This window comes from Lepisma saccharinum, chromosome 9 (assembly GCF_977018435.1).
Source record: "Lepisma saccharinum chromosome 9, izLepSacc3.1, whole genome shotgun sequence".
NCBI lineage: Eukaryota > Metazoa > Arthropoda > Insecta > Zygentoma > Lepismatidae > Lepisma > Lepisma saccharinum.
Window position 1 is genome coordinate 66,009,590 of NC_139237.1, and position 18,034 is coordinate 66,027,623.

At 39.5% G+C, this 18,034-nt stretch overlaps 1 protein-coding gene across 1 annotated transcript in view; it reads left to right on the forward strand.

Annotated features, from left to right (window-relative positions):
* Positions 1-18,034, forward strand: part of Argl (Argininosuccinate lyase) — a 65,377-nt gene that overhangs the window by 32,667 nt on the left and 14,676 nt on the right. The window contains exons 7-11 of the mRNA XM_083129081.1: positions 526-719; positions 4,762-4,961; positions 8,655-8,798; positions 10,161-10,241; positions 12,833-12,939. Of these exons, the coding sequence (XP_082985207.1) occupies positions 526-719; positions 4,762-4,961; positions 8,655-8,798; positions 10,161-10,241; positions 12,833-12,939 (726 nt within the window). The remainder of the gene's footprint in view (positions 1-525; positions 720-4,761; positions 4,962-8,654; positions 8,799-10,160; positions 10,242-12,832; positions 12,940-18,034) is intronic.

Sequence of the window (18,034 nt, forward strand, 5' to 3'; positions counted from 1 at the left end):
GCTCAGATAGACCAATCGAAAATACTCACAATTTAAAGTGGGGTCGGAACTACTGTGCAATATACTTCTACCAGGAATTGAACCCGGATACCTTAATTAGAAGGCGTCACCGTTAGCCATGCGTTATGAAGGAAACGTGACCCCAGGGCAACTCATGAGAGTTTGGAGTTACTATAAGTTGGGTAACTTGGTGATGAAAGTAAAGCACGAGTGGTCACAATTAGTACTTTACTTCAAATGTAAATGATAACAATTACAAATGTGTTACTTTTTGGACAAACCTCATATCTCGAATGAAATATTTTACTTCTTTTCGCAGCATCTTAACCATCTATAAACTAGCTAATGAAGATTTGCCGTCTCTATTCCGTGGTTTTCGTCACTGGCGACGCTAGTGACATCTAACAACTGTTGACCGGAACTATTTGCTTCCCAGCCACAAATTGTCTCATAGTTCTAAATTAGATTGCAGGCCACAGAATACACCGTACCCTGATTCTAACTTTTCGTGTCTTTGCTTCCCAGTTATGCGTGGAGCATGAAGGCTGACCAGAACCGTTTGCAAGAGTTGCGCAGGAGAGTGAACATTTTACCGCTCGGCAGTGGGGCGTTGGCTGGCAACCCTTTCAACGTGGACCGCCAAAAGATCTCGGAAGATCTCCAGTTTCAAGGAATCACCAATAACAGCCTCGCAGGAGTGAGCGATAGGGATTATGTAGGTAAGCGTCCTTGCTTTATTATAATGTTACACCACTACAACCTTTGAACTGGTGCACCTTCCAGGTTTTCGTCTATTCAGAAGAGACAGGATCGGGAAGAGGGGCGGGGGAGTGGCAATTTATCTACGCGAAGATATTCCTGCCAAAATCCTTTCGGAATCACCCGGCGACTACGACCGATCTTCCGAATATATAATTATGGAAACTACCGTCGGTCATCAGAAACTCCTCCTTGCCGTAGTCTATCGACCACCTACCACTCGCCTCGAAAACTTCGAAAACGATATCGCAACATTTCTACCACAATATTCTCACGCCATTGTTTTGGGAGACATGAATGTCGACCTGTGTACCACCAAAGAGGAGGCTATGCAATTCCGCGATACGTTCTCAGCCTTAAATCTTACAATCTGTCACCTAAATCCAACCCACCACACGGCCACTTCAGACTCCTGGTTTGACGTCATTCTGGTCTCGGACGAAAATCGCGTAACGAGCCATGGCCAAATTCCGGTACCTGGGATTTCCTATCATGATTTAATTCACGTATCATATAACATCCGCGTTCCAAAATTTAAGCCTAAACAAGTATCTTATAGGGACATAAAAAACGTTGACGAAACCCGCTTGAACGAAGACGCTGCACTCGTTCCGTGGCACGAAATTAGCACGTTACCAACAGTGGACGAACAAGTTCACCTGTTAAATACATTTATTCTTGAACTGTTCAATAAACATGCTCCCGTCAGAAAGAAACGGGTCTCACGTCCCCCCGCCCCCTGGCTGACGGACGACGTACGTCGACTTATGGTCATGAGAGACAGAGCTTACACCAAATACAGAAATGACGTAAAAAAAGGTGACTAGCACATGCAGCTTCGAAAATTATAAAACCCTCAGGAACCGCTGCAATCAGGAGGTAAGAAAAGCCAAGCGCCGATTCGCATACGAATTGCTCAACCACCAAAATAAACCGGACGTTCTATGGAAAAAGTTGAAAATTCTAGGTGTTGGGAAACAGAAAAAGGACGACTACATTCCGAAGTTTGCACCAGATGTACTGAATAATAATTTTTGTGACCTCCCGACTATTGAAAATAATGTTAAACGTGAAACTATTCAGAACATCGCAACGCACTCCACAAATGCTTCAAAATTTTGCTTTTCCTGGATTTCACCGGAACACGTTAGAAAATCTTTACTTAAGATAAAATCGTCGGCCGTAGGAGTAGATGAAGTTTCCATTCTCATGATTAAAAAAATCCTCCACCATGTCCTTATTCCCATCACAGACATTTTCAATTTCTCCTTGCTTTCTGACACATTCCCGTCGCTTTGGAAACTCGCCCAGGTACGCCCTATACCTAAAACAAGCAACGAAATCAATTTAAAGAATTTTAGACCAATTAGCATCCTCCCAGCTCTGTCTAAGGCTCTAGAACATCTTATTAGTGGTCAAACCCGTGACTTCCTAGCACGAAATAACCTAATAAACCAGTTTCAATCTGGGTTCCGTAGCAACCACAGCACATGCACGGCTCTCGTGAACATAACCGACGACATTAGGTTAGCTATGGACAATCGACAACTTACAATCCTTGTTCTCCTCGATTTTACCAAAGCTTTCCAAACCATTGATCACGAAATTTTACTCACAAAACTATCATCCCTATTCAGCTTCTCGAACTCTACGGTTAACTGGTTCCGTTCCTACCTGTCTGGACGTCAACAATGTGTCGTCGACCCACATCGAAGATCATCCTGGAAAAGCATCCACTGTGGCGTCCCTCAAGGCACCGTACTGGGCCCCCTCCTGTTTACACTGTATATTAACGACCTCCCGTCGGTGCTTAATCACTGTAGGTATCACATCTATGCCGACGACTTTCAATTATACTTTTCTTTCCCTCCTCAAGAAATATTGAATGCAACCGAACGTGTAAACAACGACCTGAAAAAAAATCAACAAGTGGTCTGTAGACCACGGCTTGCACGTCAACCCGACCAAAACCCAATGTATGCTCGTAGGCTCCCCAAAGATTCTGAACAGAATTGACGAATTAAATCTCCCTAATCTTACGGTCAACGATAAACACTTGCCTCTCTCTACCACGGTTAAAAATCTGGGAATTACGCTAAACAATAATCTTACCTGGACAGAACACGTAAACTCCGTGTGTAAAAGAGCTTTCGGTGCACTACACTCTCTTTACCGGCTTAAAAACTTCCTCCCCGAACGTATAAAAACCAAACTTGTCCAATCTCTTGTTTTTCCTATTATTGATTACTGTGACACTGTTTACTCGGACGTTAATTGGGAGCAAGCTAAACGCCTTCAGCGAATCCAGAACGCTTGTGTCCGCTTCGTTTTCGACATAAAATATTCCGAACATTTGACACCGTATTATGCGAAGGTCGAGTGGCTGAAATTAAGTGATAAACGGATTTACCACAACCTTGTCCTACTGTACAAAGCCCTAGAAATAAAAGATCCAAAATACCTTTCCGGGCGGTTTCAATATCTTTCGGACTTCCACTCCCGCAACACCAGATCACGTGAAAAATCTCTGTTATCCATCCCTATCCACAGATCTAACTTCTACGCCAATTCGTTTACCGTTACCTCTGCAGGACACTGGAACAGACTGCCCCCCGAAATCCAAGCCTCCTCCTCAATTGTAGCATTCAAAAGACAATTAAAATTATACATGCTAAACAATTGGACCTAGATTAAATTCCCAGAAAGAAATACGTTATACATTTAGCCCACGAAATATGCTTTCTATGTAGGTACTTGTGTGTGAATGTGTGTGTGTGTATGTGTGCATGTAGAAACTGTATTGCTTCTATTTTTAATTTCTTCTAAACTACATTTTTTCATTGTGTTAGTAAAAACAATGAGCAATGTACGTAATTAATGGTTAATCCAGGGCTTGACTGCTCGTATTCAAACTGTATTGCTTTCATTTTTATTTTATTTTTCATTTTACTTTCATTACTTTATTTTTCTTTTATTATTTTATTTTTCATTTATCTTTTTTAATTTTTTAATTGTATACAATTTACTGCAAAGAAAAAATGATCCCTGTAATTAATGGTTAAGTGGAAGAGAAGGCATTAATGCCTTAACTTCGCCATGTAAACAAAGTCGTAAATAAATAAATAAATATCTTTCGTCTCGTCCACGACCATAGCTGATTTTTTTGTGTTCAAAGGCTTTGCTTCAATTGTCAATTCATGAGATCTTTTGCATCCTTCATCCACCTTTTCGTGGAACGCCTCTTCATTCTTCATTCTCTGGATTTCTGTAGAAAACCTTCTTCACCTCCCATTTCTCCATCTTTCCATGAATTTTACTTTGTTGCCAAGTCGCGCTTTTTGTTGTTTGAAATTAGTATTCTCCAATAGTACCCTGTACGGTATATCGGAATCTTGTAATCACTCCATGAAGCCCTTCACCCCCTCTTTTCTCTTTGCATTTGAAATGGTGAAATGAATATTGTTTGATCGTTTAGCCTTTGCAACTTTGAAACACGGGACATCTAAACGGGTTGCTGATTGTATCGGAATTCGATGACGAGTTACTATACAATTTTACTACGCACTTGGGACACTTGGTGTATATAAGTGTGTGTGTGTGTGTGGAGAGGGTGGTGACTTGTCTCTGCAGGAAGTATAAAAATGATAGCATTGAATAATTTATTTTATCTATCCACAGTTGTTGATTGAATCAAATTTTTATAGTATCTTCTTTTTTCAATGCTACTGAAGCGAAATTAGATTTTGTCTTTCTGTTTTAGTGGCAGTAAAACGAAATTTGATCTCGCCTCGTTACTTCAATGCTGGTGAGACAAAATTTGATCTCACCTTGCTCTTTCAATGTTACCGAGGCGAAATGTATATCACCTTGCTGTTTCAGTGGTACCGAGGCGCAATTTTATCTCACCTTGCTGTTTCAGTGTAGGTGAAGCGAAATTTTGTCACATCTTGCTCTTTCAGTGGTACAGAAACGAAATTATAAGAACGCCTTTTCTCTTTAAAGCTGAATTCCTTTTCTGGGCATCACTGACCGGAATCCACCTGAGTCGCTTAAGTGAAGACCTGATTCTGTACAGCACACAGGAATTTGGTTTCGTTTCTCTCAGTGATTCCTATTCTACGGGGAGCAGCTTGATGCCTCAGAAGAAGAATGCAGACAGCTTGGAACTCATCAGGGGAAAAGCTGGGAGGATATTCGGGCAGGTGAGTCTCCATCTCTTCGGTCTAGAAAGCGAGAAAACAGCGGCGATGGAACATGATGAGTCGACCACGCATCAACCAGCGAAAACCTCCTTTTCTGGCCCTGACACTCAAAGTGCTGTTTGCAAATGTGCAAAATAATGTTCTGGATGCAGCGGCCTGCTCAGGATTTTCCAGGAACGGGGGGGGGGGGTGTACATATACTTTTCTTCTAGTACTCAGTCCTCATTTTACCATCCTTTCCTGGCATCCATCTTCTTTTCTTTCAAGGAGTGAATACTAGTCCCAAATGGAGGGTTGTGACCCCACCAATAGGGTGACCAGACGTCCTCTTTTATCCGGACATGTCCTCCTTTTTAGGTGTCTGTCCGGCGTCCGGTCGGATTTTTTAGAAATCTGTAAATGTCCTCCTTTTTTGGAAAGAGAATAGCATTGACCATAGCAAATGTGCTGCATACAGAATGCTTCATTTGGGGCGCGTTAAATATTCGAGCAATGCTCACCTAGCATCAAGGAGCTCAATACGATCACTTTCCCGACAGACTCTCTAGTAGGGCGAGTATTTAAGGCACTAAAAGCCTCTGAAATAGGCAGTCAAATGGGCACCTACATGATGAAAATAGGCACTTAAAAAGCCCTATAAACTAAGAAAAGGTACGAAAATAGGCACTTAAAAGGCACCCTAAAATTAGAAAAAAGACATTAAAATAGGCAATGGATGTGAACTTATTTCAATTTTCTTCTTACAATGTACAGTTATACTGTATTAGAACTTTAGTTTATACATAAATGTGCGCTAGCGATTAACATACTATAATACTTTTTCATCGAAATTCACATTTGCGGGGAATCGTCTGTTAAAGTAATTCTCACAAAAAGAGCTTGTGCTAACGATTTGCACCATTGTAAAAAAAAAATATTTAAAACAATGTTCCAATTCATACCATCAAATCTGGCGAATTCCACATTTCAGTCAGTACAACATCAACAAAGCCTTACATATTTCAATATAGGGAAAGCCAAATGCACGTAAGAAAAAGCTGAAATATGCAAAAATTGCAGAATATCCATTTTTTGGCACGATTAAGCAAAATAGTCACTAACCATCAAGATAGAAATTTATAGGCACTATAAAAAATGTGTTTTATTAATAGAAACTCCATGAAACGAAATTTAAAGTTTAAACATGAAAGTCTATGGTTTACTACAAAAGGGATAAAAAAGGCAAATAGGGAAATTTTCGCACACCAGTCATTAGTATTAAGCGCTGAGACTGCTGGAACGCATGTAGTCTGTGCAGTTCCTTTTCGGTTGATTGATTTGGTTTATTTTACTTTGCTTTTTTTCCACTTTTGGCTAATCACGAAGATGAGTATGAGCGATGATATGATGATTTTGATGAAGGACACCCATGCCCAGGCCGGGATTCGAAACTGAGGCCTCTGGTGTTGTGGCGCGGTGTGCTAACCACTCCACCACAGAGGTTCCTTTTCGAGTTATACATACGCGATACAGAAATGCGTAGTGAGAATTTTGATTATTAAGTAATATTTACTTTCATGAAATAACGAAGCGAAAGTGTAAATTCAACAATGATCTTGCAAGAAAATATCCAGTTTTAAAGGATGGAAGAAACGAATATGGGGTAAAGTGTAAGGTGGTTTCCACTTTCTCCTGCTGTTGAAAGAGTGCTAGAAATGTTCGTGGCATTGAAATCATATTTCTCTACTCAATCTAAATTACCTAAAATTTTAATTTGGCTTTTCGAAATAAGTTAAGCGAATCTTACTTGTTACATTTTCATTCACTTGTGGAGATATTTCAGTCTAATATCCAAAAATTAGAAAAGGAGTAAAATTCTGTACTTCAAATTATAGACATTCTTTGTAATTTATTAAAAGAACAGATTAGGAGATTGCTTTCTTTGCTTAAAGGTAAGATGAAGTTCTTGAAAGAGATCATCTGAATAGCATCTGTGAGCAAAATGTTGGTAAGAGTTTTGTATATTGATGAAATTATGAGTAATGGCAAATGAATAGCCATTTTATTCGGTGTCCTCTTTTTTATGACTTTGTCCTCCTTTCTCGCCATGCTCTGTCCTCTTTTTTGAATGTATGTGTCTCGTCATCCTACCCACCAACCTCCCTCCTTTGGGCACGCCACTAGCTTGATGCCTGCATTGTCAGCTCTGATGAAACTAGATTTCTTATTTGAATGCTGGTGGCCTAATTATCAAACTTTTACTCTAGTCATTAGATGCATCTTTTACTAAACACTGGGCTGATTTTAAGAGGACAAATGGAAACAACATACCAAATTAAAAATCAGTTATATTTGCGCTTTTTGCGTAAATTATTAAACATTTGTATTTAGTTAGTTATTTTACGTTACTTTTTTTTGCCATTTTTGATTAATCTCGAAAGTAGGAATGAATTGGGGATAAGAGGAAATTAATGGAAGTACAATCACAGACACACATGGACAGGGCACAACACAAGTTTCACAGATAATTGATTATACGGGCTGAGTGTCCAGATGCCAGAGCCTTGTTGGAACTTAGAAATCGAGTTGGAACCGGAACTCTTCATTTGAAGGAATTGTTGATTGTGAGAAAAGAGCACTTTTCTCCACCTCACCCCATCTTTACTACAATACTACTACCCGATCTAAATGTATTTTCCATGCACAAAAAAATTGCTTCACTAAGATTTATCGCATTTTCTTCTGTTTTGCCAGTTATGTAAAACACTGAGGTCCTTAGGTAATTAAAGCATTTTCTAGTTTTGTCGTGAACTTATTTCTGTATTTTCGTATTGTAAAAAATATTGAATTGTTGCTAAAGTTCTCATACCGGGAGAAGCAAGATTCCTAGGGCAGGTAATTGGGTAGTATTACTCACATTCTACAAATTTGGATTAGTATTATTTCGTCGAATGAAAAACAGAATGAGAGACAGTGAAGAGACAGAGAGAGAGAGAGAAATAAAGCTAGAGAAAAGTAAAGAGAGATAAAGACAGAAAAGAGAAGAGCGAGAGAAAAAGAGAGAAAGAAAGAAAGAAAAGTGCGGGAAAGGAGAAAGAAAGCAAAAGAAAAGAGAGAATGAGAAAATAAGAAACGAGATAAAAAGAGAGAGAAAGAAAGAAGGATAGAAAGAGATAAAGAGAGAGACAGAAATAATAAGAAAGAAAGCTAGATAAGACAGAGAGAGAGAGAGAAAGAAAAGAAAGAAACAAAAAATGGAGAGAAGGAAATCCAGAGACAACAGAAAGAGAGTGGAAGTGCGAGAGAAAAAGAGGGAGAGACAGAGAAGGAATAAGAAAGAAGGCGAAATAAATGAGAGGAGAGAGAGAATGAAGAAGAACGAGAAGAAAAGAGAGAGATAAAGAAGGTGAAAGAAAGAGGGAGAGAGAGAGAGAGAGAGAGAGAGAGAGAGAGAGAGAGAGAGAGAGAGAGAGAGAGAGAGAGAAAGCAAAATGCGAGACAAATTTCCAATCCCCTTTTTTCCCCCTCAAACGTTGGGCTGCATCCCACCTCCCCAGCTGAGTGTCGTTCCCTGCCTTCGTCTCAGCACAATTCCTAAGTTCAGTCCAGCCGTAAAACTCATGGCAGGAAGTACTATATGTGCAAAGGCATTAATTTACGGCAGCAGAGAGGAACTTTTGATAAGAGTTTCGGCATGTCTGTTCTCTTCCGCAGTGCAGTGGCTTCATGATGGTGTTGAAGGGTCTCCCGTCCACGTACAACAAGGATCTGCAGGAGGACAAGGAGGCGGTGTTCGACGTCTTCGACACTTTGAGCTCCATCCTCCAGGTTGCGGCTGGCACGGTCGGGACACTGAAGGTGAGGGCAGAAAAATATGGCAATTTTCTTATTAAATTAATAATAATAATAATACAAAGTTACTTACTTCCTCTTTCCACATGGATCGTTTGAAAAGTTTCTACTGGGCAGTTACTATCCGAAAATTTTCATTGATTGATTGATTCCATCCTCTAAAGCATACATAGTATACAATAGTACAATGATATAGGACAGGTCAAAATTTGCAATTGTAAAAGTTTTAACATTGATTATGGAATACCCTTACATTAATTTTTACATAATAAATACACACACATGAAGTTCCAAATATTACATTTCTGGAATGTATAAACTAATATTATCTTAAATTTCTGTCTGTTTATTTTTATATGTTACAGGTTGCTTACAGCTTGTGACAATAACAAATATAAAATAAATGTGGATATATATGTAAGAGAAACACACACCACAATGAAGGGGTCTTCTTACGTCTTCTTTTTTTTTCAGTTGGCTGTGGGTTACCACTGGCCGTGTCCGAAAGATGCAATACCATACTTGAAGGTAGCATCCCCCCCGAGTATGGTCTTGGAGTGCGGTCTTCAAGCCGTAGACTGGAAGTGAAAGTCTTTCGAATTGAACTTCGACTGCAGCGACAAATACGATCGGTAGATAAATCTGAGTACTCGTTGTTTTCCCAGCGTTTCAGACACTTGTTTTTCACCATAGAAATCTCATAGCATTTTCAAATGTTCGAACACATACATTTCCACACATTAGAAAAACTTTAACCAACAACTTGCTGGCTCATAACGTATATTTAACCTGTATATTTCTACCTCCGTGATTTTAAACAAATGAACAACGAGTGCGGAAATCACGTTACCTAGTCAGCATCTATCTGTACTGCGAGATGTGTACTTGCGTACTTCTGTTCTTGGCGCTTTCGAACTGTACTAGGTGACGTCACTTCCGCCAAGACCATACTTCAAGTCCGTATTTGAACCTTTCGGACAGAGCCACTGTTAGCCACATGCATATACATTACTATCATATATACATACATACATAGTATATATATATACTGTATATATATATATATACATACACATACATACATATATACATACATACACTGTGGGGGTCTCCGATGTTGTAGTGGTAACGTCGTCGCCTTGTAATGAAGGGTACATACACACGCACATATCTGTGCACCCAGTATGGTACTTTATAAAATTCCAGTGGGGTAAATTCTAATGACTTCTTTCCTTACAGTGGAACACTACATTATTCGATACAAGAATGGATTGAATTGTTTCTCAGCAATAAAATTAGTAAACATAATAATTAAAGATATGATGCTACATTTTGCTTAATAATAATACGTACCTTATTTTCCAACAGGTGAACAAATCTGCATGTGAAAAAGCATTGTCTCCTGATATGTTGGTTACAGACATGGCATACTACTTGGTGAACAAAGGGGTACGTGTGAAACTTGTAATTTGAGGTCGGTTAGAATCTCATAGATAAACTAGTTTAAAAAAGTATAATTGTTTCTTTCATCTTTCGCAAGGTGATAATAAAACTTACGTATTTTGTAACGGTTGTTCTGCGCGTTTTTTTCTAGACATTTATTTTCTAATTTTATAGCAATTGTAGTGGAAATCACGTACAGTAATTTATTGATATTTTACTTCAGTTAATTATCTACCAAACAGACTAAGAAATTGCAACATGAATAGAAATAGTGCAGCAAGTACCCATCGTACCGATAATAATTCAGTAGGGCTAGAATTTTTATGACCTAAAAATCACCAAAATATGCAAAATAAAATATGCTCTTATGACCTAAAATTTTACAAAATATGCACTATAATTTGAAAAATATGCCCTTATACGTAACTGGACTGTTTCAAAACATCATATCTAAATACTGAGATAGTTTCACATATGGACTATTTTTAGTTCACTTTATGGGCCCTGAGTTGCAATGCACAATAAATACTTTCTCTAATTTTTCAAATAAAAATGAAACCTATTTTGCTGCAGTCCAAAGGAAAAAAAAAACTCTCGAGTAAACATGGGAGTAAGAACGAATCCACTTCGAAAATTACTGTATATTTCTTGAAGATGCAAAAATATGCTGAATATGACCGAAAATCCATCAAAATATGCTCTATCACGCAGAAATGGTCAAATATGCCAAAATATACCCTTAAAAAGCATCTTAATTTTATTAGTTTCTTCATAATATGAATTTATATATGTTTGGGGAACACATCATCATTACCAAAAAAAATATGCTAAGTCATAAAAATCCTATCCCTAATCAGTATATCAAATTGAAATATAGTTTGCTCTAGTTCAAAATGTAAAACTTAATTTCTCATTGCAATACAAATAACAAAATGATCAAACCATTTGGAATTTAGAAACGTTTCAAAAGTAACTCAAATTCAGTGTAAGAATATTTTGCAGTTATTGGCAGATATTCGTGGAAATCAGAAACTATAAGCTCTAGATGTTTCTCATTAGATGTACTGATCTCTATTGTGAGAGTTCTCGCATTTAAAAAATGCTAATTCTTCAATAAAAAATAAGAAATTTTCCTGACTTTCTCATGATTTTTTCAGAAAAAAGAATATTATCTTACTTTTCCAGATATTTCAGATTCTCCCGACTGGTAGAGATCTTAATTAGAGTATGTTAACTTGGAACGATAAAATTGTTTGTGTGAATTTTTGGTATGTAATGTTGCCTCCTTAGATTGGCCGTGTCGATGAATGATGATTTGATCGAATAGACTCTAGGGATGTTACTAACCAGAGACAATCGTGTAGAAGTCGAGGCGAGAACGAGACGACATCCGTCGAGGCTTGTCGGAACAAGAGCGCAAAAGGAAACAGGCTTTTGTCTGAGATTCTCCGTCTGATTTCATATTTTGGAAGAGACGCATTATTTCCACAGGATCATATCCAGCTGACGCACGAGTTCAGTACAATCATCGTACAGGTGGTTAGCGATAGGCGCTGGGCTGAGATGACGTCAGTGGCTTACTTCTTGATTGATTGCTTCGAAAGTTGAGGCTCGCATCTAAGATGCTAATGCAGAACAGTCGTTGATGTTACGGAAGGAATTGCATTCTATGATATTTGATAAATTTAGCTCAACCAAATTAACTTCACGATGTGACCTGCTCAGATATTCCAAGTGGATATGTACCTGATTATTTTCCGAAATCAATCCATTATCCATTAGTGGTAATACGTAGTAAACCTGCTTATTATATATATATATATATATATATATATATATATATATATATATATATATATATATACAATAAAAATCGAATATTAATAATATTATTAAAACCACAAAAATCCATGCCAAGACCTGAAAATCATAGCGAGATTATTCCCATCTTTTGACCAACATCATCAATTTTAAACTTATCATTAAACTGAATAAAAACCTTTCTAGCGCTATTAATAATTCCAACTTTTTCTGCGTGGTTGCATATATTTGGCATGAAATTGCGTTTTCCAAGGGTGCTTAGCGTCGAGACGGAGCGTCAAACAGAAAATGTTATCAAGAAAAGTTGTTTGACTATATGACTTCTATGGACTGTGAAATTTTGCTCTGTGACACGCCGTATATGTTGATTATATCGTGTATTTCGGAATTCGAGACATGCTCTCGGAAACCGAGACAAGAACAACAAGGCTGATTGTAAATCGAGACGAGGCAGGAAACGAGACAGGTATGCCATGTACGTACAACTCGAGACGAGACTAATACTCTGCCAAAGTCTCGTATTGTTTTGTCTCACCTCGATACCATCCCTATAACTGAAGGTAAGAACAAACACAACAGAACCTGCCCGGGACTTGAACCTAGAATCTTCGTAGCCAAGATAGTTGAGACAAACTTTCATCTGCCAAGGGAGCTTGCTTCGTTTGACTGAGTGTATGTATGACTACGATATAATTAATCTTTATACGAAAGTTTCTATGCATTTATTTATATTCGTGACTTATACTTTATTAATTATTTTGTTGCATTTATTTCAGGTTCCTTTCAGAGAAGCTCACCATTGCGCTGGAGAAGCAGTTATTTTGGCTGAAAAGAAGAAAGTTCCAGTTACAAAATTAACGCTAGATGACTTGAAGTCAATCAGGTACTCTTTACTTATTGTTACTTAGTTGTCGTTGCTTTTCTATTCGAGGCGACAAGTAAATAACGCACCATGATAAACAGAGTTGTTATTTCTTTTATCCAAATCTAAAATACAAGTAAAATGCCTTACATATAATTTAGAACTGGCTTATATTCGAAACAAAGTAAGTATAATAGTAACGCATTACTTTTGAAATCAATGTTTATATATTTATCTTTTTAGCATTTCAGTAGTAGAAAGGTATTGTTTCACCGACCATCCTTGTAGGTCCATACTAGGTATGCCTAGTATTTAGCCTCAGCTGTGACATATTTTGATGATTTTGATGATTTTTTTATGGATTTTATTGCGTTCAACGATGTTCTAGCCCTATTTTTTGCCCAATCTCATTTTTGGAGCCTCATCTTTGTAGGTATGCCATGATCTTATGTGATATAACTTAACCTATTCACTTTTTTACAGCCTTTTACGGGTTAAAATAACCTACAAAGTGTAAAATGATTGTTTCTACGCAACTCTTGTAGGTGGACTTAGTATTTAACGTCAGTTGTGACATATTTTGATGATTTTGATGATTTTTTTAATGGATTTTATAGCATTTGACGATGTTCTAGCCCTATTTTTTTGCTCAATCTTATTTTGAGACCTTTTTGGTAAGGCGGTTCAACGTAAACGCCTACGGGCCCTCAGCGTAAACGGCTACGTTTACGCTGAGGTGATCATGCCTTCCGCTACGTTGCAGTGCACGTTCAAAGTCTCGATGGCTAGAAATTTAGGGATGTTAGCACCTATGTGCTTGATGCCAGGTTCGAGCTTTGTGTTGTTCTCGAATCCCAAAAGCTCTCCGATGGTACCCAGGTCTACGGTTTCCGTGGCAGACACCAGTTCCACCCTGTGAGTTACAGAATTTTGCGACAGCAGTACACTTCTTGGCAATTGAGCTTGCAAGGTAGACAGGTTGTACTGGCCAGGGGTGATGCTGATTTTTTCGCTGCCAATTTTGATGGTATTGTTGTGTACCGTCACATTAGGTATCAGGTACATGCTGTAGAATGCACGAAGAGCAATAGATTTAGGATAGATGATATCGTCATGCAATATGAGTTTCAGAAGCGAAGTCTCGCTTGTGAGATGGAATACTCCCATAGTGCTTCAGGTGCCACAATGCTTTCTGGAAATCCTCGATTGTTGGGTTATTTAATTGCGAGAGGAAGACAAGCATGGAAACGCAGAGATGGTCACAGTTCACATCGCAAAAACCCTGGATGCGTTCGCCATTGTAGTAGAGGTAGGCAACACTGAGATACTTTACCAACCCAGCAGGTGGCGTGCCTCCGAATGAATCGAAAACAAATGCTTTGTTGTTGTTGGCTTTGAGGTAGCATATCCAATGTGTACCTGGATTTTCGTAACTGTCCAGGTTAACCACACCACATTCTTTTTTCTTCTCAACAGAAGGTAGAGAATCAGACATGAAAACGCCCCTGAAGTGCTTGACCCCCAACGATTCGATCAGAGATTCAATATCGAAGTTGGACAGGGGCTCTTCTTTTTTTTAAACTTTTTCAAAGGTTCGAGGTTGTTCTTTCGCTTTTTGGTCATACCTTTCCCCTTCTTCTCCATAGCCAGGTTGTGGCGTTTTTGCTCTTCCAACTCGACCTTATTCTTTTTTGCATCGATGACGGTCTTGGCAATGGCGGCACTGCCTCCTGCCAAGCTGCCTACAGCGCCCAATGCTGCCAAGATAGCCGGGATGCTGAATATGAAACCTCCAGTCTTCTGCTGCTTTCGCGAACCTTGTAACCTCCTCAACTGAGGAATGCTAAGCAGCAATTTCATTCCATGACCTTTTGTCAAGCAGGAATGTTTCTTCTCGCGCTGCTTTTTGGTGAGCAATCCATCAAGAGCTCCGAGAGACTTGAGGTTTGAGTAGGGTATTTGGTAAACGACACCTTTGGGCTTCATGGTGATAGTATGTTATTTATATATATCGTGAAAAGGTAAGGCTTTGCCGCCTAATGCAATGAAGTAATGATAGGTTAGTTATACAAGTTGCTTTTTTTCACAGGGTGTTATTTATTTACAGCCCCCACCCCAACTTTCGTTTTGTGTTCATGGCAATGGTCGTACCCAATGCAGCAACCCGTTCACCTAGCGAGGCATCTCTGCTGACGAGTCTCCCGAAAGCTGCATGCTCCAACTTCCTGTCGGCATCATGACGTGCGTCGAGATCTGTGTGAGTATTGTAGGCAATGTCGTGGTCCTTGCATGCTGCGTCCAGTGGGTTCACTCCCTTGTCTCCTCTTTCCAGTCGCTGTTCGAGTTTCGTACCCGGACCGCAGTACTGGTAACCTGGCAGGTGCATCTCGAAGGGTAGCTTGTTGTGTTGATAATACCGTTCACGAGACCTCGACCCTCGGCTACATTCCAGAATTTGGGAGGCAGGGTGTTGGATGATTTTGATAAGGTAACCTATACCTTTGTTGTCGTTGACAATGAAGTTGCTAAGCTTGGTGCTAATCATGTCCATGATGTCCACCTTCTCGTTGTGGAAGTTGCGATTGCCTGCATTTTCTTCGCCTGCGATAACCAGCAATCGATCTACAAGCTTCCTTACGTCGTCCACCCAAACAAACTCTTTAGGTAGGGTATTGTAGAGTTTGACACCGCTGCCAGTCTTGAGCTGGGTCCATATTGGCTTGATGAGGTTCCTGTACTTTTCTCCACTGCTAGATTTCACGCGATTCTGTGTTCCGTCGTTGTTTTGGTACAGGTCGTCCGTCATGATCAAAATTTCTGTGTAACTTTGGTAATCCTCGTCTGTATAATCTTTAGGTTGCTTCTTAGTGATAAGTTCCCACAGTCCCACTGTGCCGGGATACCTAGTCCAGCTGTTCTTCTCGCCCAAATTGATTTTCACGTCGTCACCCTCGAAGGTGACTTTCGATTTTCCAATCTTCCAAACCACACCCTCGTTATATTCCATGGTTGGGTATAATCCGAATACCTCGTCTTTTTCGAATTTCCCAGTGCTTAGGTAATCCCTCGCCAACGGACCCAGCTCGACTAGCTTGTCCGAAGAGGTACTGCCTAGGGCCTGACGTCTCGGAGCCGGAGCAAGTTCGAATGGAGTAGTGTGAATACTGGATATCGGTGTGGGTATGGTATAATTTCGAGCAGTAAGTGGCACAAGCTCGTTGATTAACTCTTTGTTTTGCTCGGTGACATCTTTGATTTCTTTACCAAGTCCACTGATGGCATCGATCATAGGTTGGTCCTGACGCTTTTTCTCTTCGTAAATTCCACGATTCTCGGATTTCCACCCCTTAAACCGTTTTGCCAGGTAGCTAAGCAGCTTCAGGTTGTCGTCTGCAAGTTTGCGTTTCATTTTTTTTTTGTATGTAGTTATTTATAATAGATCAAGACGTTTCTTGTAACGTTGCAACGTTTAGAAAATTATTAATTTTGTTTCTGTATTTTCCGTTATTGGGTTTCCTCGTCATGTCTATTGTGACAAATCCGAAATCATCTTGGTTCCAGCATGAAGAGCAAAATTTGGAAAACTGATTGTAGTTTATGTCCCCACCTACATAATCATCGTAAGCGTGTTTTAAATTGGTGTAGTCTTGACGAAACAAACAAATAAAATTAGCATTGTCTCTGAGTAGCTGCTTGGGGATTTTGCAAAAAGTCTGAGCAAGGTAGAAGCAGTCCATGCCTCTGTGCCGACCCTGAGTAAAAAAATTGCGAATTTCGTTCTGGTTCTCCAGGATCACATCGTCAAAAACCACCACCGAATTTTCGAGACAGCAGTCTAGTGGTATCACTTCAGAAGCAAAAATAGCTATGCCTAGTCCCTCGTACAGTTTCGACAGCTGGCGATACTTCGATTGCTCCAAACTTTTGGAGAAAACATACAGGTGCCTGTTCTTCCAGTTTAACCAGTTGGGCGCAAGAAGAAAATTATCAATAAGTAACGTTGTTTTTCCACATCCAGAAGGTCCAACAATAAGGCAGCGAATGTTGTCGGGTAGAAGCTCGCCATTTTTCCTATCCTGACGTTCCGATGGAAAATCTGGCAGTCGCCGTACCACGTCCCAAGCACCCGTTACACAATCACCTCGTTTGCGTCTATCCAACTTTTTTCCTCGAGTCCCAGCCATTTCACCAACAGTTTGTCACCTTTTCTACGTAATACTTTTTCAATAAGATACGTGTCGGGGTATTTTGTTTTAGAAAGTTCCTCTTCGTAAAATCTTCCTTTCAGAATTTCGTTACGATTATCTTTTATTATATACGTGTGACGGTTTCCGGGTAAGACTCGAACTACGGTGAAAAGTTCCGTACTCCAATTTTTTGTGAAGCCCTTTTCGAACGCACGCTTAACTTTACTGATTCGCACCTGATCTCCACTTTTGTATTTCGGTTTCTTGCTTGTAAATTTGTACTTTGGGCAATAAACCGTAGAAATTAAACGTCGCTCGTCAGATTTGTTGACGTCAGCCGGTTTCATGTTTATCGTGCGATGCAAACTGTGATTATAGCTGCTAACCAGTTCCGGAAGCATGCCGAGCCACTTGTAATTCCCCTGAAGCGTGAACTGTTTCCACATGCGTGTTTTGAGAGTACGATTGAAACGTTCCACTATGCTGGCTTTGATGTGACTAAAAGTGGAGTAATGTTGATTATTTCGTTTTTGAATAAATTGCCGAAAGATAGAGTTGTAGAATTCTTTTCCGTTGTCTGTGTGAAGAAATCGAGGTTGCCTGCCACTTTCATCGAAAATAGTTTTGAATGCTTCCACCACGCAGGTTCCTGTTTTTGCCTTGAGGGGTAAAGCCCACGCAAATTTTGAAAATGTGTCTATAATGGTGAGAAGATACTTGTATCCCTTGTTGATTCTATGTAAATTTTTTAGATTGCCAATGCTCATTTCCACAAGCTCAGCTTCCCACAAGTCGTCTATGCCTTTGGTCACTACCGCCAGTCGTTTGTAGTTTCGCCATGCAGGTTTGTGCAGCTCGTTCACAATAGCCTGCCTAGACATTGCGCGAAAATAAGAATATAGCTTGGATGGGATTTCTGGCTGCAGACA